The 27866-nt window shown below is 47.8% G+C and overlaps 1 protein-coding gene across 2 annotated transcripts in view; it reads left to right on the forward strand.

Moving 5' to 3' along the window:
* The window catches only part of NOLC1 (nucleolar and coiled-body phosphoprotein 1), a 429768-nt gene that overhangs the window by 341609 nt on the left and 60293 nt on the right, over positions 1–27866 (forward strand). The window contains exon 6 of one of the 2 annotated variants that reach the window (XM_078643222.1): positions 8594–8715. In XM_078643222.1, coding sequence (XP_078499348.1) covers positions 8594–8715 — 122 coding nt within the window. Of the gene's footprint in view, positions 1–8581; positions 8716–27866 lie in introns of both variants that reach the window. The other variant, XM_078643221.1, reaches the window with a different exon arrangement.

The raw sequence follows: 27866 nt of genomic DNA on the forward strand, positions 1-27866 counted from the left end.
TTATCAATTCTGTCGATATCCCAGAGGAGTATCAAGAGTTTCAAGACGTCTTCAGTGAGGTGGAAGCAGAACACTTGCCACCACATCGTCCATATGACTGTACCATAGAACTAGAACCTGGAGCAGTTCTTCCTTGCAGTAGGATCTATGCGTTAACAGAAGCGGAAAATCAACATTTGAAGGAGTATTTAGATCGCTACCTTGCAAACGGTTTTATTAGACCTTCGCAGTCTCCTGTGTCCTCTCCTTTATTTTTCATACCAAAGAAGGAAGAAGGAAAATTAAGGACTTGTATTGATTACCGCGCCTTGAATCAGGTAACCATCAAGAATCGTTATCCTTTACCTTTGATCTCGGTTCTACTAGATCAGGTTAAGGAGGCGCAGATCTTTACGAAACTGGATTTACGAGGCGCTTATCATCTGGTTCGTATGAAGGAGGGACATGAGTGGAAGACCGCGTTTCGTACAAAGTTTGGTTTATTCGAATATAGGGTAATGCCCTTTGGTCTTTGCAATGCTCCAGCAGTGTTCCAACATTTTATCAACGATGTAATGGGAGATCTCCTTGATAAAATTTCCATCATTTACTTGGATGACATATTGGTATTTTCTAAAGATCCCAAAGAACATCCCGAACATGTCCGAAGAGTTTTGGAACGTTTACAGCAATATCGCCTGTATGTTAAGTTGGAAAAGTGTGTCTTCAATACTACACGAGTGGAGTTCTTGGGATTCATCTTGTCTCCCTCAGGTGTGGTCATGGATTCTAAGAAAGTGCGTGCTGTGGAAGATTGGCCATCACCTCAGGATGTGAAGGAAATTCAGAGATTTCTGGGTTTTGCTAACTTCTATCGACGTTTCATTCAAGGATTTTCTCAACTCATCGTGCCCATTACTCGTCTACTGAAGAAAGGTGTGAGATTTGAATGGACAACTGATGCGGAGCAAGCTTTTCGTCTGTTAAAGAAAAGGTTTACATCGGCACCTATTCTCCTTCATGCTGACCCTTCTGAACCTTTTTATGTGGAAGCGGACGCTTCGGATCAGGCGATTGGAGGGGTACTTTCTCAAAGGCATCGGAGCACTGGGCAACTTCATCCGGTGGCCTACCGCTCACGGAAGTTAAATTCTGCAGAGTTGAATTATACGATTGCCGAGAAAGAATTATTGGCGCTGAAGGATTCTTTCGAGGACTGGAGACACTATTTGTTAGGGGCTAAGCACACCGTTACCGTGTATTCTGATCATAAGAATTTGCAATTCCTCAAATCCGCCAAAACTTTGACGCCTCGACAGTTGCGGTGGTCCCTTTATTTTGCTGATTTCAACTTCGTGATCACCTACCGTCCAGGTCCCAAGAATGGAAAAGCGGATGCCTTGTCACGCATTGACACGCAAGAAAGTGAACATCTTGTGGAAGCTCAGCCTATTATTCCTGCCTCTAAAATAATTTGTACCATTGCCATAGACATTTTCAAGAGGAAGTAGGGAAAAGCTTGTCCGTCGAAGAAATGCAGGATTGGGCAGCTCAGGATAGTGATCGAAGAGTTCATCAGCAGTTGCCGTATCACAAAGAAGCCTTGTATCTACCGACTACAGCTTTACAAGTGAAGGCCCTTCAGAAATGTCACGACCAACCGTTGGCTGGGCACAAGGGAATCGCTAAGACGTTGGATTTGGTGCAGCGGTACTTCTGGTGGCCTGGGTTATCCTCTCATGTCAAAAGTTATGTCTTATCCTGTGAGTTATGTGCTCGAAGTAAACCAAGCAGACAGGCACCTTCTGGGTTGTTGCAGCCTTTGCCCACCCCCACTCATCCCTGGCACACTATTTCTATGGACTTTATTGTGGAACTTCCTAAGAGCAAGGGTTATGATACTATTTTGGTGGTGGTGGATACCTTTTCTAAGATGAGTCACTTCATTCCTTTGAAGGGGTCCCCTTCTGCCCCAGAGTTAGCCAGAGTGTTTGGTGAACATATTGTTAAGATTCATGGGATTCCACAAGTGGTAGTCTCCGATAGGGGACCTCAATTTGTGTCTCATTTTTGGAAAGCCTTTTTGCAGGGGTTGGGAGTGGAGAGAAGATTGACCACTAGCTATCATCCAGAAGCAGATGGGCAGACAGAGCGCACAAATCAGGAACTGGAGCAATATTTGTGCTTGTTTCTGGTTGAAGTGGGAGGTGATTGCGCGGATCTGTTGTGGATGGCTGAATTCGCTAACAATAATGCAAAGAGTGCTTCTACTGGATACTCTCCGTTTTATTTGAATTTTGGTCGTCATCCTAATCCATTTTTGATAAATGCTGATTCTGAGGTTCCTGCAGTTGGGACCTTAATGAAAGACATGGATTCTTTACACAAATCTGCTGAGACCAATCTGATCAGAGCTAAACAGTCTTACAAGAAAGGTGCAGATAAACATAGGAAATTAGCTCCCCCATATAAAGCAGGAGATCAGGTTTGGTTATCTTCAAAAAATCTACGTTTGAAAGGTAACCGGAAGTTTCATCCAAGATTTGTAGGTCCTTATGTAATTGAGGAGGTATTGGGCCCAGTCAATGTCAGATTAAAATTACCGGCCAAGTTAGGTATTCACCCAGTGTTCCATGTCTCTCTACTAAAACCAGTTGCTCCTAAGTTGCGATTGTCTAAGCCACCTGATCCTATACTTGTTGCTGGTCATCCGGAACATGTGGTGAAGGATATTTTGGACTCTAAGTTTCGAAGAGGGAAGTTACACTATCTGGTAGACTGGAAGGGGTATGGTGCTACAGACAGATCCTGGGAGCCAGCAGATAATATTCATGCCCCCTCCCTGATTAAAAGATTTCATGCACAGAAACCATCCAAGCCAGGACCGATGAATCGGTCGTTGAGAGGGGGTACTGTCAGGAAGCATGTCGTGGCTGCAGTTGGTAGTTCTAGAAGGGTTAGGCACTCTTGATTCCTGATCAAACCTAGAACTATCAACGTTTGGCAGTATCTGTAATTTTAACGTCCTTCCTAAGATGGCCGCCAAAGGCGCCAGGTAGCGGTCAGTAGTTGCTTGGCTAGGCGGTTTAGTTGATGTGGGGCGCGCGAGCCTGGCGCGCTGCGCACTTCAATTTATGAACGTTCCCTGAGGAGAAGTCTGTGCCCGTTCCTCCGCGCTTATTTTCCTAGCGGGAGGAAACGGAATTAGTATTTCCGAGTAGTTTCAGTCAGGAGATATAAGAAGACTCCTATTTAATAGTTTCAGTATGAAAGGTCAGAGCGAATTCTTAGTCCGTTAGGTGAAGAACGGAATTCCTTGATAAACTTCCCTACATCGTCAGGAAGGTGATTTGTGGACCTTCGAAGCAGTAAGAGGATCGTTGGAGCCAGTTCTGAGTCCTGTGTCAGTACTAGCTGTTCAGAGACATTGGAAATCATTCAGTAATCTCAGAGTCCTGAGGACTTCGGAAGAAGGTACTGTTTGCTGTGCTGAACCTCCCTTCGGTGCGCTTACCCTTATTTTCCCTTCCTCTCTCTCCTTCCTTGATTCCTTTTTGCGCGCTACGGATGTTCAAAGACTTGCACAGCTTGTACATATGTTCAGTGGAATAAAAAGACTTGCACAGCTTGTACATATGTTCAGTGGAATAAAAAGACAAATCAGGTACAGACAATAGAAAGTCTATAACGGAGATTCAACAGGTAGGATAGTTCTGAGTGGAGCATTCCTAGAATCCTTCTGCTAAATAGGAGAATGTCATTAATGTAGTTATTTCTCTTTTAGATAGAATCTTCAAAACTCCACACTTACTTAATATAGAAGAGAGGCGAAGACTCTGCAGTGAGCTGGTAGGATAAAAGCTATGTAGAGTATTGAATGTTAAATGATTCTGAGTGTAGTGTTCTCAAAACCCCCACCCCTCTGTGTGTGCATTAGACACCCTACTAAAGAAGTCAGGAGAAGTCGAAGAAGAATCCAGAATCTGACCGGGGTGTTGGCAACAGAGTGTCTCTTCTTTCTCACTCCACTTCCCCTTTCCCCCCCTTGCTGGTCTAGTAGATTAATTCGCTGCGACACCAGTGAGTGGGAGTTTGGGACTAGCAGCGGTTCAGCCTCCGCGAAGCATCTGGAGCCTTTGACAGTAGGCAGAGGAGTATGACTAATGTGACCGCAAAACCTTGTTCATCAGGCGCTGAAAAGTCACGGGAGCCCCATGCAATCCGAAGGGCAAGACAGTAAACTTGAAAAGACCATCAGGGGTGGCAAATGCTGTCTTCTCTTGATCACTGTCCCGCAGAGTTACTTGCCAGTAACCCTTGGTTAGATCTAGGGTGGTAATGTAATGGGCATCCCCATATTTTTCAATCAATTCGTCCACCTGGGGCAAGGGATAGGCATCTAGTCTGGAAATTGCGTTGATTTTTCTGAAATCGATACAAAAACGAATGGAGCAGTCTGGTTTTGGAACCACTAGATTAGTCAACCCTGGCTTGTCAGAAGAGAGTTCCTGAAAAGGGAGAAACAGATCTAGTAGCTCAGCAAGCTGCTCTGGAGGGAGCTCTTCGTTTACTACAAGGTCCTCCAGAGCACAGGGGTATTCCTTGTCAGGACGTGATATCTGTACGTTTTGGGGAGGGGGCCCAAGCCATTTCTTTAGCAGATTGATATGGTAGGATTGAGTTTTCTTAGGTGTTATTTGGAGACAATAGGTGGTGCGTCAGATGGTCTCAACCACCTTGTAGGGACCCTTCCACTCACTTCTTACTTTAGTAAGGGAGGAAGGTAACAAGACCAAGGCCCAGTCATTGAGTTGCAAAGACCGCCTTTCTTTCCCTTATCATATTGATGTCTCTGCCTTTCCTGGCTTTTCTCCAGATTTTGGTGGGCCAAATCCCTTAACTTACCAATTGTTGATCGTAGATGTAACGAGTAGTCAAGAAGGTTGTGGGTTGAGTTCTCTTCTTTCTCCCATGTCTCCTTCGTCATTTCTAGCAATGTTCTGGGTTGTCGACCATACAGGAGTTCAAAGGAAGAACACCCTAGGCTACTTTGGACCTGCCCTCGAATGACGAAGAGAGCGAGAGGTAGAAGACGGTCCCAGTCCTTCCCCTCACTCGTTAACATCTTCTTCAAAGTCAGTTTCAGGGAGCCGTTGTATCTCTCTACTAATCCATCCGTCTGTGGGTGGTAAACCGATGTTTTGATGTGCCATACATCTATAAGCTTACACACCTGAGACATCAGTTTTGAGACAATCTGTGTCCCTTGATCTGTCAATATCTGTTGTGGGAACCTTACCCTGGAGAAATATTCTAAGAGCTTGTCAGCGATGACCGTAGTCGTGGGGTTCCTGAGGGGAAAGGCCTCTGGGAAGCGGGTGCAGTAGTCCACTACGACCAATACATACTGTTAACCCTTTGAGGACCGAGGCAGAGGTCCTATAAGGTCCATTCCTATGCGTTCAAACGGCTGTCCGATGATAGGTAAAGGTTACAAGGGCATCTGTGGAGGGCGATATGGGTTTTTCAACTTACAAACGGAGCACTCCTGGCAGTACTTCTTTATCTGGGCGTATATGCACGGCCAGTAGAAGTACCGCAAGATGCTCTCCGTGGTTTTCTGGGCTCCTACATGGCCATATTTATACAAAACAAACGGAGGAGTATCCCCAGGACACAGGGGTCCTAGTGGTTTAAACTAAGCTAAAGTGGGGAAGGAATGCAAGAAGAAAGAAAAAATATTTTCTTTTTTGAAACCCCTCACTTACCAGCCTAGCTGGTGGCATGCTTCATCATCGGGGTCCACCCGAGCGACCGAGTGTCACTTGGGTGTGCTTCGACGCCTGCAACTGCAGCGGAGTTGGTTGTTTTTGTGAATTGGTGATAGTGAAGTTAAAATAGTGTGCTACATGTAGTCCCTTGATTCTTTATTCTGGGATCATACGCCACTCCTAAAAACAGAAATTAGGTACTCCTACTGGTAGCAATTATCCAACAAAAAGTACCGTAATTATAGTGAAAATATGGTCAACATGTTTCAACCTTTTACAATCCTCGGGACTCAGTGAGGGTATGGGACAGGTTCTCCGGCGGGCCGTGATTAGTTGACAAAACGCTCACTAAAGGCCCCCCCACGGGATCCATGAGGCCCGACTGCATTTAGTTTTTAATTGTCCTTACTCAGATTGGATGTAAGCAGGCCAAACCATGAGTATGCGGTCTGGCATCTAATAGAGCCTGGGATGGGTGCACCTTAGCGCGTGCCGACCTCACGACTCTATCAGTTGGTCCTGACAAAAACCTAAAAAATTGTAAAAGGTTGAAACATGTTGACCATATTTTCACTATAATTACGGTACTTTTTGGATAATTGCTACCAGTAGGAGTACCTAATTTCTGTTTTTAGGAGGGGCGCATGATCCCAGAATAAAGAATCAAGGGAGTACATGTAGCACACTATTTTAACTTTACTATCACCAATTCACAAAAACAACCAGCTCCGCTGCAGTTGCAAAAAGTACAGTGTCTTGGGAGTGTCTCAGGGAACCCCCTTCTCTCGATGAAACCGTAAACGGTAGGCTTCGGCATCCATCCCCAGGTGGTCAAGTATCACAGCTTTTACCTCTTCATATGGGGTGACACCTCCCGCATTGGCCACCTGATAGGCGGCTTGGACCTCCCCTGTCAGGAGCGGTGCCAGAAAAAACGGCCATTTAGCCACCGGCCAACCTGAAGCCCTTGCGGCCCTCTCAAAGTTTAGTAGGAAGACGTCTGGATCCTCTCCCGGAATGTATTTTGCAATGAGGCTGTAGACGCGGCTGCGGGGCTACGGGTTATTCTCTGGGCCGTGCTGGAGGAGGGGCACTGGACAACTGTCTTTCTACCGCCCATTCGAGCTTCTTTTGTCCCTCGACTAGGTGCTGTATAAGAGCCTCCATTTGTGGTTTTGCGTTCAATGGAGTCTTATGCCCGCATTCTCCACCATGTGTTGCAGGGCAATACAAGGCCAGGAGACAAGATTATGTTTTGTACCCTTCTTTTATTTGACACTAGATATCAGGGTTGGGGAAAAAGCACAAAAGAAATGAAGCACGTAGCGGAATTCTCTTTCCGCTCTGGGTTTCTTCTTTGGGGGGAATCAGCCTCTCCCAGAGTCAGGGGTCGCGTTTTTACACCACAGATTCCTCCTCGCAGTTGGGCGTGAAAGAGAAGAAAAACAAACAAAGCCTTGCTGGGAGGTTGTGGTCTTTAACGTGTCTGGGAGGGGGATGTGAGGGATCACCGCTTTGTGGGGTCGAGGGATACCAACACCGGGAACGGGATAAGGTGCAGAGCCCGTTAGACTACGGGAAGGAGCCCGCCCTGCTCAACTACCGCCCAGCGGGGATTTCTCCACCCTTCCCCCAGAACCCCGGAGACGTTCGTGCACCTGTCTGAGCCACGAACCTCTGGGAACGTGGCTGGGCACAGGGTGAGGAAAGCCTCCTGGCTCCTGGGTCGTCGTCTTCGGAGTGAGAGAGGCAGCGGCAGCATTGGAAGAGCCTCCTCGCTCCTGGCTCGTCGTCTTCAGATCAGGAGTAGTATCGGCAGCGTGGAAGGTTCTCTCCTCCTGCAGCACTCGAACACCGGCTTCTTCCTGCTCCTGGTCGACGACTTCCTGGTGGGGCGGCCATCTTTTTTTATCGGACCAATCTCCCGCCCTGACGTCCTCGGGGCGGGGCTTGTTAGTGGGCCGGCCTCAGGGTTAAAGGGCCAGAAGCCTGGGATGTCGCTGGTGCCGGGTTCCTCAATCTCTCTATCCGGGAGCTGTGGACAAGCAGAGGGATTTAACGCAGGCAAGTCCTTTGTATATTCCATGGGGTCATACGGGGTTAAATCCTGACAGTACCACTTTTCAGTCTGTGTGCAACATTGCTGAACAACACAAAAAGCAAAATGAAAAAAAAATTACATGGAAAAATTGGTATGTTTCTTGTATTGCTGGAGATTCTCATGATACCCTTCCTCTTCCCCTCTCACTAGAAACCTCTAGTAATTATGGTACAGTTAGTTTGATTATAACACACACCCGTAAGTTCTAGTGGAGGAAACCTACTGTAAATAAAGGAGTGGTCAGGTTCCTTGTCTATTATCGGTACCTGGGAGAATAATTAGGTCATTGTGCACATGATAGGGACCAACACAAAGTCTTGAAACAAAGAAAAAGTTACATTATTTACTTTATTTTACACGACACTTCACACAACGTGAATTTCTAACATTGCAAGCTTCAAGCAGTGCTACAGGTAGTAGCAGCTATCTTTTCCTTAGGCTTTTGATTGAAGCTGTGGGACCAGATATTGAGTCGTACATATTATTGGATACACGTGGGCAAAACACTGTAGAATGTATGCAACATTGAGAACAAAAACCTTTGAAAAATACCTGGAAAACTAATAAATGAAGTATTTTATTATTTTGAAGTTTGACCCTAGCACCGTAAAGCATGTTAATAATATCCAGTGGTTGCTTTTATATGTGCTTTTATTAAAATAAGTGCAAAAATGAATCCTGTGATAATTTATGTGGTATTGACATGGTTTCTAATATGCATTAATCCCAGTGCTTTCAACAGGAAAAAATTTGAAGAAGCGGAAAATGGAGGTTTCCTCAGGCAATCAAAACGGAAAAGAGAGGACGTCAGACAGCAAAGCATTTGCCCAAACTCCAAACACTTTTCTTAAAGTAAAGGCAAAGGTGAGGGGCTGAAGGAATGTGTATTGTGATATAAAATGATCTTGCACATTATTGTATTGTTTAATCATTATGCCTTTGCATACAGAAATCCTGGAGGAAACTGTGTGCTAAAATCAAGCAAATGAAGAGCCACCAGCCCTTATTTTTGTAATTCTAGCTTCCAGTCTGCATTACGATGGTCCGATTCGCAAGCACTGATTTATGTAAAAGCATTAAAGCTTTGACTTTCCTTTCAGTTATGAAAGGAAATCAATCTGATTTCTAAAGCAGAGCATAAATGTGATGACGACTCAGGACCATTGGCCAATACTCCCCAGCTGTAATAATTGTTATTAAGCAACAGGGGGTCTGGTGGTTTCCTGACACAAGTGGACAGATTATCATATTTTGTAATTCCTCATTGCCCAGTATTGGGGTATCTTTCATAGATCCAAATGCTTGAATCGTTCCCTGTCGTCAAAGTGTGAGTCCCACTGTACTACAAATAAAGCAGTCATAAAACATTTTCCATAGACTATCATTGTGAAAAACCATGAATTTATCAGCCTATCTACCTCCTTTTTTCTTTAAGAAGGACCACATTTTAGATGCAGCCTATCAGTAGCTAGGCATAATCCCTCAGATTTTCACCCGCACGTTGTGTGTGAAGGGAGCCTCCCTGAGCTCTGCTCAATTCTTCTGGTAATTCTCCTATTTCCTATAGGCTATTTACCATTTCTGATAAGAAGGGCCTGTTTCGCCCCTGAAAGTCCTCTGGAAAAAAGAGGGTTCATGTTGTTCCTCACAAGGATTGCATTTACTGCCTCCACTATCAGCATGAGGTGAAACAGTGCAAAATCTGCCGCACTTTCTCATCAAAAACTCAGAGACAGTGAAGGCAGACTGTTACCTTGAATCAAGAAGACGCAGAGGACATCCTCTTATGAGGAGAGCAACACCTCTTCTAAATCTCATAAGAGGCCCAAGTCGCCTGAAGGTAAGTCTGAGGGGTGTGGAAAGGTGTTGCGCAGTGGCCAGAGCGTCTGACTCCGAACCATTGGGCTCACAAGTTTGATCTCCGGTGGCAGCTCCGCACCTGACTCTGGACAGTAGCTCACTTAATCTCCCTGACAGCCTGAGCGTCTTGAAACCTTAAGGGGTGATATGTTTACAAATGAGAATTACATTACATTACAATTACAGGTGGGCAAAAGCACCTTAAAACCTCCCATCAGACTGAAGAATCTCATAAGAAGGAGAAGCATTCCAAAGTCTCCTCGGAGCCAGCCTTGCCATCACATTTGGCATCCTCTAAGGGAAAAGTGGAATCTGCCACCTCTTCAGGGCCTAAATCCGCTCACAAATCCTTGTCTGTGTCACAGTCGAGGCCTAGTACTTAGACATATACCCTCTCTTCGTTGAGACCCTCGACGACGCCAACATCATCTATGGCAGCCATCAGTGCTCCGATCTCATTGACAACATCATTACCAACATCATTACCGTCAACTAAGCTATTGGCGGTGACAGCACCACTGTTGAAGACTGCATTACCGTCGACAAAGAAACCATCTCCAATGATGGTCCGTCGAAGAGGGATTAGTAGACGCCACTCCTGTTGACGAGGCAAACGATGACAATATTGAATACTGAAAAGGTACCGACAACGGTACAGCAGCAGGTCTCCAGAAAGAGTAAGGGATCCCTGCGACCTGACTTCTCATTACCAGGCAAGATTTCACCTTTGCCTCCGAGTCACTAACTGGATACTGAGGAGACGCACAATGATGGTCCTTTTGAAACAACTCCGAGTCTGTCAGAACTCATGTTAAATGTCAGGAGGAGGACAAAGATTTTTTTGATGAGAACGAATATTACCAACACTACTATCTGGCTTCTGCTAAACAATACCAACAATACAGATATTAGTTTAACCCTCCTAGAGAAGAATCTGCACAAATCCCACCCTCGTTAATCCAGGATTTGTAATCCATGCTAACTGACTACATACAACAGTGCCTGTGAGAAGCTGGCCTGGTATATGATGTTCACTATTCTAGTGAGCACCTTGCACCAGTCCAAACAACCCTTATGGTGATGGTTGTAAAGTCAACCTTATAGACCAGCTATCCTAGTGGTAGCATGGACATAGCAGTCTTAGGCTAATACGTCAGAGTGCATGTGAAGCCAATTGTTTTACCAATTACAATCCCTTGAATACCAAATGAAAGGACACCACACAAGGTATATATCAAATATATATGTATTTATTACTAACACAACCCCTCTGCACTCTTTGAGGTCAGAGTTCGAGATACAGCACAAGTTACTCAATAAGCATACTATAAGTTGCACAAATACAATTCTGCCCTAGGGGCCTCACGAACCATATACTAAAGAAGTGGTATAAGAACCACTTCAGGAAAGGTGAGTAGGCCTAGGGCCAAGGACCTCGCTGGGGCTACGCTGATCAACCAAGGGATTGGAAGTAGGAGACCCACAGGATGCGTGTGCAGTGTCTAAACCCACACGCAAGTTACCATAGAGAATCAATGGGAACGTAAAAGTTACAAAGTAGTTGATTTCGGACACTTCTGGGTGGACTACGGGAAAACCCTGTTAATCTAGGACACTTGGATAGTTGTTACCCACGGGAGCACCGGAGTACTCAAGTTACCTCACCCAGGGAAGCCCGGTGCATAGGTGTTCTTTCGTGTCTGGTTTCGTCTATCAATCCTATGGAGAGCTGCAAGAAAGTGCTGCAAGCGACCAGGAGGAAGATGTCCGGATGGATCCAAGGGTGGATCGGAGCAGTGAGGAACCTGAAAGCAGAGGGGACAGAGTCTGGGTCACTAGCCAGTGACCAGGAAGGAACCAGGCGATGTCGAGATGCAATCAGGTGAGGATGTGAAGCTTGTCTCTGCAGCCACGTGGACCAGGAGGCATCGACGACGACCAGGAGCTGGATACGGACTGTCCCACGAAGGATCTAGCTGTTGGCGGTGTCGGTATCCGGATTGGACCCAACAAGCCTTGGCAAATGCAATCCACGCAGGAAGGGAAGATCGGCTTCTGTTCAGACCAGCAAGGTCTGGGAAGCTTCCCCTTTACAGGAAAGCAGGAGCAAGCCCAGAGCAACCAGGCAAGTGGTGTTGTTTCAAAAGGATGTCTTCAGGAGGGCCACTAGCCAACGGGCTAGCAACCGCGAAGACGCGTCGAGGAGAAATGCAGGCGCAGGCCCCACGCGGCACCCTTAGAGTGGGGAGGGCTGAGCTTCGGTGCACTTACTGCTGGGGGTTGGGGCTTCTCAATCCCCAATGTACAACTTCGAGGACGCCTCAGAAGCTCCACAAGTAGCAAAAAGCAGGTACTGCAGGATGTCTGGTCCCACGTCTCTCGTGTCCGCCACGGGTCTCAGCTTTGCTGTGGATGTGGGTCGGAGTCAGAGAAGTCTGGAAGTCCAGAGACTGCATCGCTAAGTCTTCGGGATTCGGCTGGAGCATCGACAAAGCAAACTGGCAAGTTACTGTTGGTGCCTGTTTGCACAGGGTGGTCACTCCTTGACCACAAGGGAGATGTCTTCAGTCTTCCAGTCGATATGGAACATCGAAGGTCCAAGAGTTCGTGTCAGAGTTTCTTTCCAGGATAAATCTAAAGTCCCTAGACTCAGCTCCTATCTTTATACCAAATTAAGGGGCTGGATTACCTGCTAGGTCCCTCCTGTGGGTGGAACCTGGGAAGGAGGTGGTTACACCCCTTTCCCTTTGTCCAGTTTCACGCCAGAGCTGGGGCTGGAGTGCCCCAGCAACTGGTTTGAACTGGGCTATGCGTGGAGCACCTTGTGTGTCCCAGGCAGTGTCTCATTTCTTTCAACCCACCCTGCCCCAATACACTAAGGTCTGTCTGGGGAGGTGCCAGCACCTCTCAAGGCAGGAAACCTATTGTCCAGGCCTCCCCTGCTGGAGTTTGTCCAGCAGCAGGAGGTCAGACTCGTGTCTGTGGCAGCAGCATCCATTTTGTGATGCTGAGGCTCTGTTTAACTTTAACCGGGTAAAGTAGAACTTACATGTCTTCTCCCTCTAGAAAGGGGGAATGCTACCCCGCCGCCAGAACTGGCGGGGGTGGGATAGTATTCCAAAGCGTATGACACCTTACACGACATGTTTTGATAAAGCCAAACCAAAGTTAGCAATAACCTCGAGGATTATACTGCACTTAAGAGTATATGGTATGGCTATATCATAGAACAGCTATAAGGACATGGTTCCGAAAGCTGCAGACAGGCTCAGCTCATGATAGAGCACCATCTCACAGAAAACCAAGCACTCTGCCTCCAGGATTGTTAAGGCCTGCCATAGGAGTGACTTATAGGTATATATAAGGGTAGATATAGGAATACTATATCTAAGCAAGGGGTGATTACACGACCTTGCCCAAGCTGAGTGATCTGCCTGTGCTGTCAGTTTGGATGGACAGCAAGGGGTGGCATAATACATGCTGCATCCCTTGGTAGGCCTAGGATGCACCTATGCCCTGGGTACCTATGGTACACTATACAGGGGCTCACAAAGGTGACCCAATACCCAATTGGATATGTACCTAAAGTACATGGTATGAATTCAGGGAGAGAACAGCTGGGCTGTGGGTCTGATTAGCAGGCCCACAGCCACACTAAAGTAAAAAAAACAGTGAATCAGAGCAAAAAGTGGGGGTGACCATAGGAAGCAGACCCTACTCTCCTACAGTGCCCACCCCAGGAAGAACAGACTATGGCGCCAACACCACCGCCACCTACAGTGCTGTCTACACCACTATTGCCTCCTACTCCTAAATTGACACCTCATGCTATCATTCGAGTTCCTCTTAGGAAGGATCCATCCTCTTCTGATGATTTTCAGTGAACAGCTCCCTTTCTTGCGCAGCCAGCTCCAACTGGTAGCTGCTGCCCCCGAGCTACCTGCTGCTGATCTTCTGCCCTCGGGTCAGTGATTCGAAGCCCTCCTCCACCCACCTGCGCCTCATCCCCGGTGGTCTAGTGGTAGAGCGTCTCTGCTCAGCTGCTGGACTGCCCTCTGGGTCTCTTTTTCAGGGTTTTTTTCTGCCTTTTCTGCATTTTTCCCTCATCTGTGGTGGTCTAGTGGTAGAGCATCTCTGCTCTGCTGCTGGACTGCCCTCTCTCTTTTTTTCTGCCTTTTGTCCTCATCTCTTGTGGTCCAGTGGTAGAGTATCACTGCTCTGCTGTTGGATTGCACTCTGTTTCTTTTTTCAGCTTTTTCCTGGCATTTCTGCCTTTTCTTTCTGTCCCTTTCACCCATTTGCACTCTTCGTTCTTTCCCTTGTGCCATGCTTTGCCCCTGTGGCTGCAATCCCCCGCAGCCCCCCACTTTCCTCCTCCCCACGCTTCCTGATTCCCAGCGCGCCGCCCCCTGCACACTACTTAATGGCGGCTGCGCTGCTGGCACGTCAAAGGCGTGCCTGTCCGTGCACAGCGCCACGGACCCTGGTCCTCTGAACTTCCTATACAACACCTTCTCGCCCTCAACACCGGACGGCACTCCACCTGCCACCTTGCATCGCCGAAGGACGCCAAGGACCTTTTTCTAGCTGAAACTGCTCCTCCCGCCGCCTAACCGTGCAACAGCACACCTGACCGGCAACGCTGCATCCTCATTAACACATGCTACCTCCACAAACAGGGCACAGAAATCTGGGACCTCCTTGACTCCGTCTCTACCAACATCACCTCCCTCACAGAAACTTGGACAAACCCGAGCACTGGCCCTGCCATTGCCAATGCCATCCCCGATGGCTACAAGATCACCCGCAAGGACCGCGCCAACCAACCAAGAGGAGACATTGCCTTAGTCTACAAAACACCCTCTGCCTGACCTCTGACTCGGATGACCCAACAATGGAACAACTCTACTTCCAGATCTAGACCAACCCTAACACCATCCTCTGCTGCACCCTCGTCTACAAACCTCCTAGTCCTACCTTCCCTTCACAGACGCCATTGTTGACTTGATTGCACTCCAGGCTTTCGCATCCTCCGATGGTATCATGTTTGGTGACCTCAACTTTCACCTGGACAACCCCAGCGACCAGAACACCCCATACCTTCTGAAGAACCTTGCCAATGTAGGACTCATGCAGCTAATCACTGCTCCAAACCCCGCAGTAGGATGCACGCTCGACCCATTCTTCTTTGCCAGCGGAAATGTCACCTACAGCCACACCACCGACCTCCTCTGGACTGACCACCACTGCCTGCACTTCGCCCTCAATGCCCACCTGGCCGTAGCTGGAACAGGGTCACTGAAGAATATCTCAGCCTCCCTCAGCACTACCATACCGCCAACACTAATACCGCAGCATGCAACCTTCACCAATGGATCTCCAACTGTTTCAACACTCTGGCACCTCTCAAGAAAGCATCCAGCAAGCAACACTCCAAGAAATCCAGCTGGTTCACTCCTGTCCTCCACAAGTCCAGACGCACCTGCTGATGACTAGAGAAGAAAAGAAGAAACAAAGCCTTGGAAACGCACACAACATTCAAAGCCGCATTCACTGCACAACACTTCCTCCCCCAAACCACAAACTAACAGCCCTCCAGGATAGAATAGACGCCAACGCATACAACAGCAAAGCACTCTTTGTCACCGAGATTGCACTTTCTGCCGCCACCGACTACATCCGCTAGCTCATCGACCGGGGCAAAACCGCTGCCCTCTTTCTTCCTGACCTCTCGGCCGCCTTCGATACAGTCTTCCACTGCACCTTAATCACAAGACTCCACAACGTTGGCATCCGCAATAAGGCACTGGACTGGATCCACTTCTTCCTTGCCGGTCTTACACGGCGAGTCAGACTATCTCCGTTCCTCCCTGAGCCAACTCCACTGGCTTCCAGTCAACAAAATAATCACTTTCAAACTCCTCACGCATGCCTAAAAAGCCCTCCATGACACAGGACCAGCATACCTGCACCACCTCCTCTCTTTCCATGTGCCCACAAGACACCTCCGCTCTCTCTAAGTGGCCCTGGCCACCGTCCCACGGATTCATAAGACTAGAATTGGAGGGAGATCCTTCTCCCACCTCACTGCCAAGACCTGGAACACCCTGCCTCTCCACCTCAGACGATCCCCGTTGCTGACCCAATTCAGGAAGGATCTCAAGACCTGGCTCTTCAGCGGAACCCCAGGGCACAGACGGAGCAGCAACCTGTTCAATCATGGAAGGCTGATACCAGGAATACAGGGGGACTTCCTAGGGGAGCCCCTCAGTACATGGGATCCTACATCCAACACTGGAATTGGTGTTGGGGTAGGATTCCAACATGTTTGATACCAGTTATGACTGGTTTCAGTGCAGCCACTGTATAGTTAGACTTCTCATTATTGGCTTGATGTTCACTATATGTATTAAATGGCTGCCCACACTTACAAAGCCTGGAGAATCGACTCCGGGGTTTGTAGGGGGTGTCCATCTCATGCAGGGCACCCACACACTTATACTCTAGCACCCTGCCTTCAGGATTGAAAGTCCTGCCTGAGGAGTTACTTATAGGTTTTAAGTGCAGTGACCTCGGATATAAGGAAACTTATATCTGTTGTGGGGGGCGCTAGGTGGCGCACATCCAAGATGGCCACACACCTGTGAGGCTCTGGAAGCTTGGCATCATTATCCGGCAATAATCCTCATTTCTTCCCCAGATAAACACTGACCTTCATGCACCAGTTCTCCGTTGTGGTCTCTGCTCTTGGCGGTAAGATAAATTGGTGCATTAGCACCTCTGTAGGCCCAGCTGCCTGCCTCTTTACCGCGTGACTGGGCTCTGTGGGATCCCGCCGGCGGCACTGACTTCTGCTGTCCTCCTCCGCGGCGGTCATCCTTCACCCTGCGGCCTGGGAACCCGCCGGCGGCTCTTGATTCTGCTGTTTTGCAGCGTGAATCTTTCTGGATTCACTATGCTGTGCATATTCCGCAATCTGGTGGTTGGGTCTGGAATCGTAGTCTTTTTTCTCTTTTTTTTTTTTGTCGTAGCCTAGGTGGGCGTCGACGTCCCACCATTTGGTGTACCTTCGGCGGAAGCTACCACCCTTGGGCGTCAGATTCTTTTTTCCGCCGTTGGGTCTGGATCGTCGCGTGAAGCTCCAGAAGTTTTGGAGGAGAAAAGGAGGAAATACAGCAACTCTTCGACGGTAAAGACCTGAGAAGATCGGGAGAAGAGGACCATCAGAGAAGAGACGACGAAGAAAGGAAAGAACTTCGAGGTCTTCGACGTCCTTAGAGGAATGCGCACACAGGGGGCCCCCTGAGCGCAGGGCTGTACAAGACACCCTTTAAATTCTGCAAAAACTGCCGCCACAGGTTCGCGCAGAAGGACCAGCACCCGGTCTGCAACCTCTGCCTGCCAATCGACCACGAGAGCAGAGACTGCAACACCTGCTCCGTCTTCAAGCCGAAGACACTCCGAGTTCGAGAGAGACAGAAGACAGCTCACCACACGATGCAGGGCAAGGGCCAGGCCCCGACGCTTGACGAACTGGGCCTCTCCACCGATGACGAGGACAACATCGCCGAAGGTCCAGATGACTTCACGGTCGCAGAGACCGATAAGAAAACGGCTGACAAGGTAGGAGAGTCTACGACCCCAAAACCCCCCACAGGGTCTCGAAAGCCAGAGGCAGACTCTCGGAAGTCAGAGCCCAAAGCCTCGAAAGGAGCACCGGCGCCGAAAACTTCGCCGACCGAAGCTGAATCCTCTGAAAAAGAGACCAGCGGATCCTTCGAGAAGAACTCCCGGAGGCCGAAGACCAGCGAAAAGCAAAGGTCATCAAAGCAAGCCCCCGAAAAAGGGTCTTTGACTTCGACTTCGAAGGAAAAGGAGCCGAAGAAAGTTTCGCCGCCGCCGAAAAGAGCAGCCGAAACGCTCGACGACGAGCAGGCCGCAGAGATGCAGAGAAAGAAAAGAAGGCTCGAGGCCGAAATGGAGAACATCCTTCAGAGAAAGAAGGACTTCGTTGAAAATATGAGAAGTTACAGGATCCCCTCAAAGCCGGCACCGGCCGTCGCTGAGGTACAGGAGCACGAGGAGTTCGACGTCGAAGAGACGCCAAAAACTCCGGACCCCTCGGAGCACGAAGAGGAAGAAGACCTCTACTACACAGAAGGTGATTACGGGGAGCAGCAGTCAAGCTACGGCTCAGGTTCCTCGACGGCCCAAGACCAGGAATGGCAGGACATCGAGGCCGAAAACTCGGAGGAGGCTGTGGAGACATACCCCTCGAGGCCTTCGCCACCGGATGACATTGGGGCATACAATGAGGTGGTCAGGAAGGCGGCAGAAGCTTATGGAGTTAAGCTGGAAGAGGAGAAGCCAAAAGCAGATTTCCTGCTGGAGACATTGCTCCCCACGCAGACAAGAAGCCAGTTCTTGCCCATGCTAAAGAGTATCACAGACCAGGGGAAGGAAGCCTTCAAGGACCCGGCTACATGCAGATCAGTAAAGCCGAGGACGGAGAAGAAATACTAATTCTCCTACCAGGACCCAGCTTACATCAAGGGATCCGTCACAGCAGACTCAATAATCGCTGCAACGGCCAGAAAAAGGGCAAACGTCCCAACAACATCTGGACCTCCACCTGACAAGGAAAGCAGGAGGATGGATCTAACTGGCAGGAAAATAGAGAGGAACGCCGCAACGCACTGGCGGATGGCGAACTCCAACGCCCTCCTAAATAGACATCAATACCAGCATTGGGATGAGATGGGCCAATTGCTCAAGCACCTCCCGGAACAATACCGTGAGAGGGCATCACACCTTGTGGAAGAGGGGAAAAGCATCGCTAACTCGTGCCTGAAGACAGCCTTGGATGGGGCAGAAACATCCAGCAGACTGATGGCTATAGGCATCACAGAGAGAAGGCAAGCCTGGCTCAGGATCTCAGGCTTCAAGGCTGAGGTTCAGAACAACATCCTGAACACACCCTTCAACGATGAAACACTGTTCGGAGCCCCAGTTGATGAGAAGCTCACCCAACTGAAGAAGGACAACGAGACGGCAAGGTCCATGGGGGCCCTGCAATTCAGGGGGATGAGAAGGGGCACTCCTACACGGAAGCCGAACGGCAGGGGTGGAAACCAGCAAGGGCAATCACACCAGGCATTCCACCAGGGACAACAGAGTGACAACCAAAGTCACCAGGGCCAGCAGAGGCAAAACTGGAACTACCAGGTGAACAACCCCCCTCTAAGTGACTTCACACGGAAGAAGGTGCTCTCCCACTCGAACCCTCCGGGGGAGGAGCACGGGAAAACAAAGAGGAGAGGGCTACACGGACAAGACACAAAGGAACATGTGACGCCAGTAGGAGGAAGATTGAGATTTTTTCTCCAGGAGTGGAGAAAAAGAACAACTGACAAGTGGATACTCAACATTATGCAGTTCGGATACTGCATAGAGTTGGAAAAGAGACCACCAAACAGAAAGCCAAAGAAAAGAGAGCACTCGGGAAGAGAGCTGCGATTACTCCAATAGGAAGCTCAAGAACTCCTCCTCAAAGCGGCCATCGAACGGGTTCCATTCAAAGAACGGAACAAGGGAGTGTACTCAATCTACTTCCTGGTGCCAAAAGTGGACGAAAGTCTAAGACCCATTCTGGACCTACGGTTCCTAAACAAATACGTAAAGACTCAAAAATTCAAGATGACGTCCCTACAAGAGGTCATCCCGCAGATAAAGGCCGGGGACTTCTTGTCCACCATAGACCTCAAAGATGCGTACCTGCACATCCCCATGAACAGGCAGCACAAGCACGTGCTAAGATTCACAGTGAACAAGGATCACTACCAATTCACGACCCTGGAATTCGGCCTAAAGTCCGCACCAAGGGTGTTCACCAAATGCCTCGCGGCAGTGGCCGCACATCTAAGAAGAAAGGGGATACACGTGTACCCCTACCTCGACGACTGGCTCGTAAAGGCAAGCTCTTACAGGACATGCAAAGATCATGCAGAACAGGTCACAAGAACGTTTGAAAGCCTGGGATTCTCCATACACTGGGGAAAATGCTCGATGGAACCAGAGCAAGTGAAAATCTTCCTGGGAGCTCAAATCGACACTGTCCAATGCAGGGTGTTACCCAGCGAAAAGAGAACACTCAGCCTACTGAGGGAGAAACGTCACTACCAGAAGGGGCGAGCTCTGACAGTGAGGACTGTGAGCAAGATCTTGGGGATGATGGCGTCATGCATACACCTGGTCCCCAATGTACACCTACAAATGAGACCACTCCAAGAGTGGCTGCAACAGCAATGGTCACAAGCTACAGCAAGTTGGGAAGATCTAGTGGTTGTAACGCACAGGGTGCAGGAAGAAATAAGGTGGTGGACCAAGGAAAGAATAATAGTAGGAAAACCACTAACACCACCGGACCCAACAGTGACCATCACCACAGACGCATCTCAGAAGGGATGGGGCGCACACATGAACAGGCTCAAAGTGAGGGGTCTGTGGAGCCCTACAGATGCAGTCAGACACATCAATTACCTGGAATTGAAAACAGTGTAGCTAGCTCTCAAGGCCTTTCAGAAACACCTGTACAACCAGAAGGTGCTAATACAAACAGACAACACCACAACGATGTTTTACGTAAACAAACAGGGGGGAACTCAATCATTCCCTCTGTCAAACTTGGCACAGGAAATCTGGAGATGGGCTATATCACTAAAAATAGACCTGCTAGCCATACACCTGCCAGGGAAGGACAATGTAGAAGCGGATTGGCTCAGCAGGCAGACTTCAGCGTCCCACGAGTGGGAACTCAATATTCAGGAAACAAAGAGACTATTCAGGAGATGGGGCACACCAACAATAGACCTGTTTGCAACACGCCGGAATGCAAAATGCCAATACTTTGCATCCAGGCAACCAGAGGCACTATCACAGGGGAATGCCCTATGGATAAGCTGGTCAAAAACATTTGCCTACGCTTTTCCCCCGATACCACTGATCCCCAGGGTTCTCAACAAATGCATGACGAGCAACATGACTCTCATCCTGGTGGTACCACAATGGGCCAGGCAGACTTGGTACTCTCAGATAATGGAGATGGCGCAGGGCCCCCCCCCACAAGTTCTCAAAAAGAAGAGACCTACTCTCCATGGAAAACGGAGAAGTTCTACACCCAGAGCCTCAACCTCTCAGCCTGGCTCCTGAGGACTTAGAGTTCGCACATCTAAAACTACCAGAGAGCACCCTGCGGGTGCTGCGAGAGGCAAGAAGGCCCAGCACACGCAAGTGCTATGGGGAAAAATGGAAAAGATTCACTCAATGGTGTTGCAAGAAAAAACTCCATAGAAAACTGACCAGGGAATCTACGGTGCTAAGGTACCTCACGCACCTAATTAAAGCTACGCTCATCCGCGCTGAGGGTGCACCTGGCAGCGATTGTGGCATACACAAGAGGAGAAACAGGGAGAAGCTTCTTTACATCCCAAGTCGTAAAATGATTCCTGGAAGGGGCTAAAAGAATAGCGCCACCAAAGAGAATGCCGCCACCGACCTGGAACCTAAATGTGGTACTGACGGAGCTCATGAAAGCACCTTTTGAACCCATCCACAAAGCATCACTGCAAATGCTAACAATGAAAACGGCCTTTCTGGTAGCAATCACCTCGCTACGAAGGGTGAGCGAACTGCAGGCACTCACACTGCAGGAACCCTACATCCAGATACACAGTGACAGGGTCGTGATGAGAACAGACCCACACTTCATGCCAAAGATGGTGTCAAGGTTCCACATGAATCAGAGTATTCAGATCCCTAGCTTCTTCCAAAACCCCACTACAAGCGCTGAGAGGTCGCTCCACACTCTAGACGCAAGAAGGGCTGTGATGCACTACATTGAAAGGTCGAAGGGACACATGAAAACAAAACAGTTCTTCGTATCCTTCGCAAACCGTTACATGGGCAAACCAGTGACTAAAAACACCATAGCTCGATGGATCGCACAGACGATACAATTCTGCCACAAACAAGCGGGCCAGGAGCTAACAGGAGGGGCACAGGCCCACTCCACCAGGAAGAAAGGAGCAACAATTGCTTTTCTGGCCAACACACCAATTCAGGACACACGTTTACTAAGCACTATTGTGTGGATGTACAAATGAACAAAGAAGCACACGTAGGACAAAAGGTGCTTCAACATATATTCAACAACCAACGCTCATCTTCCACCCAACCGCCACAAAAGTAACGAAAACCGCTACAAAATCTATGCACAGCATAGTGAATCCAGAAAGATTCACGCTGCAAAACGAATAGTTTCTTACCTGTCGGTGTAGTTTTGCAGCTTGAAGATCTTTCTGGATTCACTAGCGAACCCACCCGCCTCCGCCAGAAAGATAAGGCTGGAGAAGAAGGTGGAAACACATAGAAAAGAAAGCAAGTTGAAGCTTACAAGATTCGTGAAAAGATAGGTGAAAAGAATTACGTTGAAAAAACGATTAACAAACATAGCCATGGATTCATTACAAACACAGAAAAGAAAGAAGAGACAGAAAAAAAGAATCCGAAGATGGCGCCCAAGGGTGGTAGCTTCCGCCGGAAGCACGCCGACGTCACCGAAGGTACACCAAATGGTGGGACGTTGACGCCCACCTGGGCTACGACAAAAAAAAAAAAGACTACGATTCCGGACCCAACCACCAGATTGCGGAATATGCACAGCATAGTGAATCCAGAAAGATCTTCAAGCTGCAAAACTACACCGACAGGTAAGAAACTATTCGTTTTCCTTCGTGGCCGTCATCCTTCACCCTGCGACCTGGGACCCCGCCGGCGGCGCTGGATTCTGCTGTTCTCCGCGGCAGTCATCTTCACCCTGCGGCGTATGCCCCGCCCGCATGTGAGACAGCGGGATTGTGGACATTGATACGTCGCCCATCGCCTATTCATGCTTTCCTGAGGCATTCACTATACCTCTGTGGGGACTGTTGAGGACGTTTGGGCTGGGTAGCGCCTTTCCTGAAACACTAGCGCTCCTCTGATGCTTTTGCTGCATGGGGGCCTGAGTGGACACATTATGACATGGGCTGTGGTGGTGTGATGAGATCCTGGGCCTAGCTGTGCCCCCCCCCCCCCCCCCCCCGGCTGTGTAGTGACTCTCGCATACAATTTTCTGCAATATACCAGGGTCTTCTCTATTTTTGAGTTGCCTCTTGGGCGTTGCACGCCCATTCTAGTACTGCTGGTACCAGCCCTACTGTTCTGTGAACTGATCACCCTGCTGTGGGGGCCGTTGGGGGCTGTGGAGGGGTACTGCCCGCGATCTTTCACCCTGCTCGGCGATGTATGCCCTGACCGCCCTATGCCCCACCACCGCTCTGCACACACCGTCTACTGCTGCTGCATGTAAATTACATTGTTCCTGGTCTAAACGCCTACAATCTAGTGCGGCATGCTCCGCATCCTCCCTGATTGCCAATGCTCCATGTTGACCTGCTGTGAGGCTCACGCCCTTCTCCCATGGTGTGCAGTGTTGATGCCATATAATTTTTGACCGGTCCTGCATCATTGAACCATCACAAACTTCCTCACCTGCTGCAAACACGCACCGAGCGGAACTTACCCATCTTACTGCAGGGAGACCTGTCTGTAGTGGGCAACGGACGCAATGGGTAAGCTCAACGGTCGCCAACCTCATCTAACGTTCGACATGCAAAAAAAAGTCAGTGACAAGATCGAATTCGGCGGACCCTGCACCAACCAACATGGAAAAAACACAGACCTTGTCGCACGCTGACGGGGACGACGTTAACCCCTTCGCTGCTAGGCCTTTTCCCCTCCTGTGCTAAGAATTTTTTGGGCTATTTGGGGTAGTGCGTGCTTAGGCCCCTGTATCTTTTTTGACCACATAAGGTATCCACGTCATTTTTGCGTCCTTTTCTTCTTCCAACATCGTGGGGATTCCAAAGGTACCCAGGGTTTGTGGATTCACTTGGAGGGGTCCCAGAAATTAAGCAAAATACAGTGAAATGTTTTTTTTTTTCAGGAAAATGGGAAAAACGGGCTGCAAAGGAAGGCCTCTGGGCTTTTCCCTGCAAATGGTATCAAAAAAGGGTTTGTGGGGCTGAAATCACCATTTTCCCAGCTTTTAGGGAATGACAGTCTTTTGTCAGAGAACAAACATTTTTCACACAGTTTTGGCATTTTTCTGGGACAGCATATTTTTGCTATTTTTAGTGCTTCCAGGCTCCTTCCAGTTAATGGTAAAAATGAGTATGAAAGCAATAATGGATCCTGGAAAGCTATACATTTTATTAAAGTAGACAAAATTCTGAATTCAGAATGGGATCATTTGTCTAAATCCATGCAGGTTTCTTTATAGAAACTAGCAGTTAAATATTGGGGAAAATGAAAATTAGTTTAAAAAAAACAGCCTTTTGTGTCAACGTTTTCACCTGTAACTTCTTATAATTATGACAGCTCTTTGCAAGCAATATACCGTTACATTTGCTGGACCTTCGTGGTTGTGGAGATATATAGGACTTGTAGGTTTACCAAGAACCCGACGAACCCAGAGCCAAAAACTGCGCAGCAACTTGCAATGGAATTTTATTATGTACCGGGTTTAGAGCAATTATTCTTCGAAAATGTATACATGGAAAAATCGGTATGAAAGACACGTATGTATTTCTGAAATGGGTACAAACTATAGAGTTTAGAAACAGTACATATTTGAACATTTTCAAAATTGGGAATACTCATACTAGCTTGAGAATTATTGGTCATTTTTCAAAAGGACTTATTTTTTACACAATGCCTTTCGTTTGGAAGGCAGAAATGCATCAAAACTCAACAGGTAATAACAGTTGCTTTACAAATCTGAATTACTCCAAGTCTCCCAATACCTCACTTGTGTGGGTCGGCCTTGTGCCTGCGACAGGAAACGGCGCAAAACATAACGTGGTCACACCTCAATTTTCTCAGTGAACAATGACCCTTTTTTGGCAGAGTGCCTAGCTGTAGTTTTTGTACCCTAGCTCGGCCGACACCTAGAGAAACCTAGCAAACCTATACATTTTTGAAAAGTAGACACTCTGGGAAATCCAGGATGGGGTGACTTGAATGCTTCCCACCAGGTTCTGTTACTCAATTTTGCAGTGAAAAATGACCCTTTTTTGGCAAAGTGCCGACCTGTAGTTTCTTAACCCTATCTCTGCAGGCACCTAGGGAAACCTAGCAAACCTATACATTTTTGAAAACTAGACACCCAGGGGAATTAAGGATGGGGTGACTCGACTGCCTCCCAGTAGGTTCTGTTACCCAGAATCCCTTGCAAACCTAAAAAATGTACCAAAAAAACACATTTTCTTCACATTTCTGTGGTGGAAAGTTCTGGAATCTGCATGAATCAACACATTTCCACCTACCCTGCGTTCCCCAAAGTGTTCTGAGAAAAATGGTACCTCACTTGCGTGGGTCGGCCTAGTGCCTGCGACAGGAAACGGCGAAAAAACGCAACGTGGTCGCACCTCAATTTTGCAGTGAAAAATGGCCCTTTTTTGGCAAAGTGCCTACCTGTCGTTTTTTAACCCTAGCTCTGCCAGCACCTAGGGAAACCTAGCAAACTTATAAATTTTTTAAAACTAGACACCCAGGGGAATTCAGGATGGGGTGACTCGACTGCCTCCCAGCAGGTTCTGTTACCCAGAATAACTTGCAAACGTAAACAATTTACCAAAAAAACGCATTTTCCTCACATTTCAGTGGTGGAAAGTTCTGGAATCTGTGTGAATCAACAAATTTCCACCCACCCCGCGTCCCCCCCAGGTCTCCCGATAAAAATGCTACCTCCCTTGCGTGGGTGGCTCAATGACCCGCAACAGGCAAGGGCCCAAAACCTAATGAGGCAACATCATAATAACCTATCACAAACCAACCTGGTGGCTGTCGAGTCCCGGGCCAAAAACTCATGGGAACCCCCTTGCAAAACCAGGTTGGTTTAAGATAGGTAATTTTAATGTCACCTCATTAGGTTTTGGCCCTTGCCTGTTGCGGGTCCTTGACCCACCCACGCAAGTGAGGTACCATTGTTATCGGGAGACCTGGGGGAACGCTGGGTGGGACGAAATTTGTGTGAGCCCAGTGATGCCACGCTTTCCCACACAAACGTGTGTGATTTTTTTCAGCTAAAATTGAGGTTTGCAAGGGATTCTGGGTAAGAGAACGTTGGGGGATCCACGCAAGCCATAGCTCCTTGGAAGCCCCCGGGTGTCTACTTTGCAGAAATGTGTGGGTTTGGTAGGTTTCCCTAGATGGTCATCTAGCACGGGGCCAAAAACCCAGGTGACCCCCCTTGCAAAAGCTGGTGGTTTTGACATAGGCGACTTCAAAATTGCCTATGTCAAAACCACCAGCTTTTGCAAGGGGGGTCAGCTGGGTTTTTCCTGCTGCACGATCGCACGATCGTGCAGCAGGAATGCTCTAAAGAGGCATCGAGGGAAAGGAAAACCCTTTCCTTTCCCCGATGCCTCTTTAGTTTAAATCCCCCCCGCCCCAGCCCCCAAACTTACCTGTTTCTCCTCTGACGCACAGGAAGAAAATGGCTTCCCTGCGCGTCTGAGGAGAAAGGGAACCTCCAATGATGTCAGCGCGCCTCGCGTGCTGACGTCATTGATGATGCGGGGGGAGGCAGGTGAAAGTCTTCCCCTGCCTTCCCCGTAGAAACGAAGGAGATCGGGCACCCACGGGGAAGCGCCAGCGCTCCCCCCGTGGGTGGGGCTCATGAGCTCGTCATGAGCACCCGAGCACTGTATGTCATGATAAGCTCAGCTCCTCATGAGCATACAAGGGGTTAAATCCATACTCCTTGCAGTGCAGCGTAGTCTAACAGACTTATCAGGGAAAATGGACACTATGATTTTCCCACCTCCATTTATTATTATGTACTGCTTACTAGTCTGATTTAACAACAATATCACAGGGGGAACCCATTAAACCAAGAGGCATCTGGGATAAAATGCTAAATACACAAATGATGCCTATGGTATTGTTTGTCAGTAATTCTTTACCAGGACCAATACCATTAATTATCTATCCTTAGAGCTATTATACTCAATGAACTAAATCAATCTAGAAATATGGTTTTACCCTCATTCATCTAATTTCCATCCATAAAATTCAATAAATAAAAGGAAAAAAAACAAAATTGGTTTGCAAAGTTCATTTAGTAAACCATATCTTTTTTATAAAGAAAATCAATTCTTTTTAAAAAAAATTGTATTATTATTCCTTTAACACATATATATATATATATACATTTAGCATGTATGTCTATACATAGCTACAATATCTACATACATAGAAACACAAGCAATTGGAAAAACACGACAGTGAAACAATATCTTGAACCTTTTTGGTGGTTCTTATGCCCAATTATTCGAAAAAGGAAATATGGCAATTAATTACAAAACCTAATTCCTTATACTTAGGTCACCACATCCACATATGATAAGCATTTGAAGGTACAATCCTTTATCCTTCCTTTATATTTTAGCTCCTCTCTAATGTTTTTTTATATCTTCCACATTCTATGGTGGTGCCTTTGCAACAAGAGTCGACGCGTTTCAGCCTTTCGTTAATTCAGGCATCTTCAGGACTTTGGGCAACAAAAACACTGTCCCTAAAAAATTCAATAAACCGTATTTACATATATACATTAAGACTAGTTCTTCTCTGTATACACACCAAATCTCAAATACACCAACCAAGTGTACATGTGTTAAGTACCTAGAGGTCAAATGGCAACGAAAGTTGTAACTGACACCGTAGAGAGTGATTAAGTGCTTCCAAAGTGATAAAAGGCGAGAAAGAAATCAACAACATTAAAACCTAATTAGACTCAAGGGGACTCCTGTGTTAAAAAAAACGTGTACAATGCGAGACCCACCATTCATTCTCACCGAGTGCTTAGTGGACGTGAATGGCCATGCAGTAAATACCTGCATCCATGTACAGTCTGGAATCCCTTATATTCATCTGTCCGACATCAAGCCGGCCCGCGAAATGGATTGCGGGACTTCTTATTAATCCGTATGGCCAAAGACACAAATTCTAAAGATAATTAAATAAATACCCCGAAATTACATAGGGTCTAACTA

The sequence above is a fragment of the Lissotriton helveticus genome, chromosome 5_1, assembly GCF_964261635.1.
Source record: "Lissotriton helveticus chromosome 5_1, aLisHel1.1, whole genome shotgun sequence".
Classification (NCBI taxonomy): domain Eukaryota; kingdom Metazoa; phylum Chordata; class Amphibia; order Caudata; family Salamandridae; genus Lissotriton; species Lissotriton helveticus.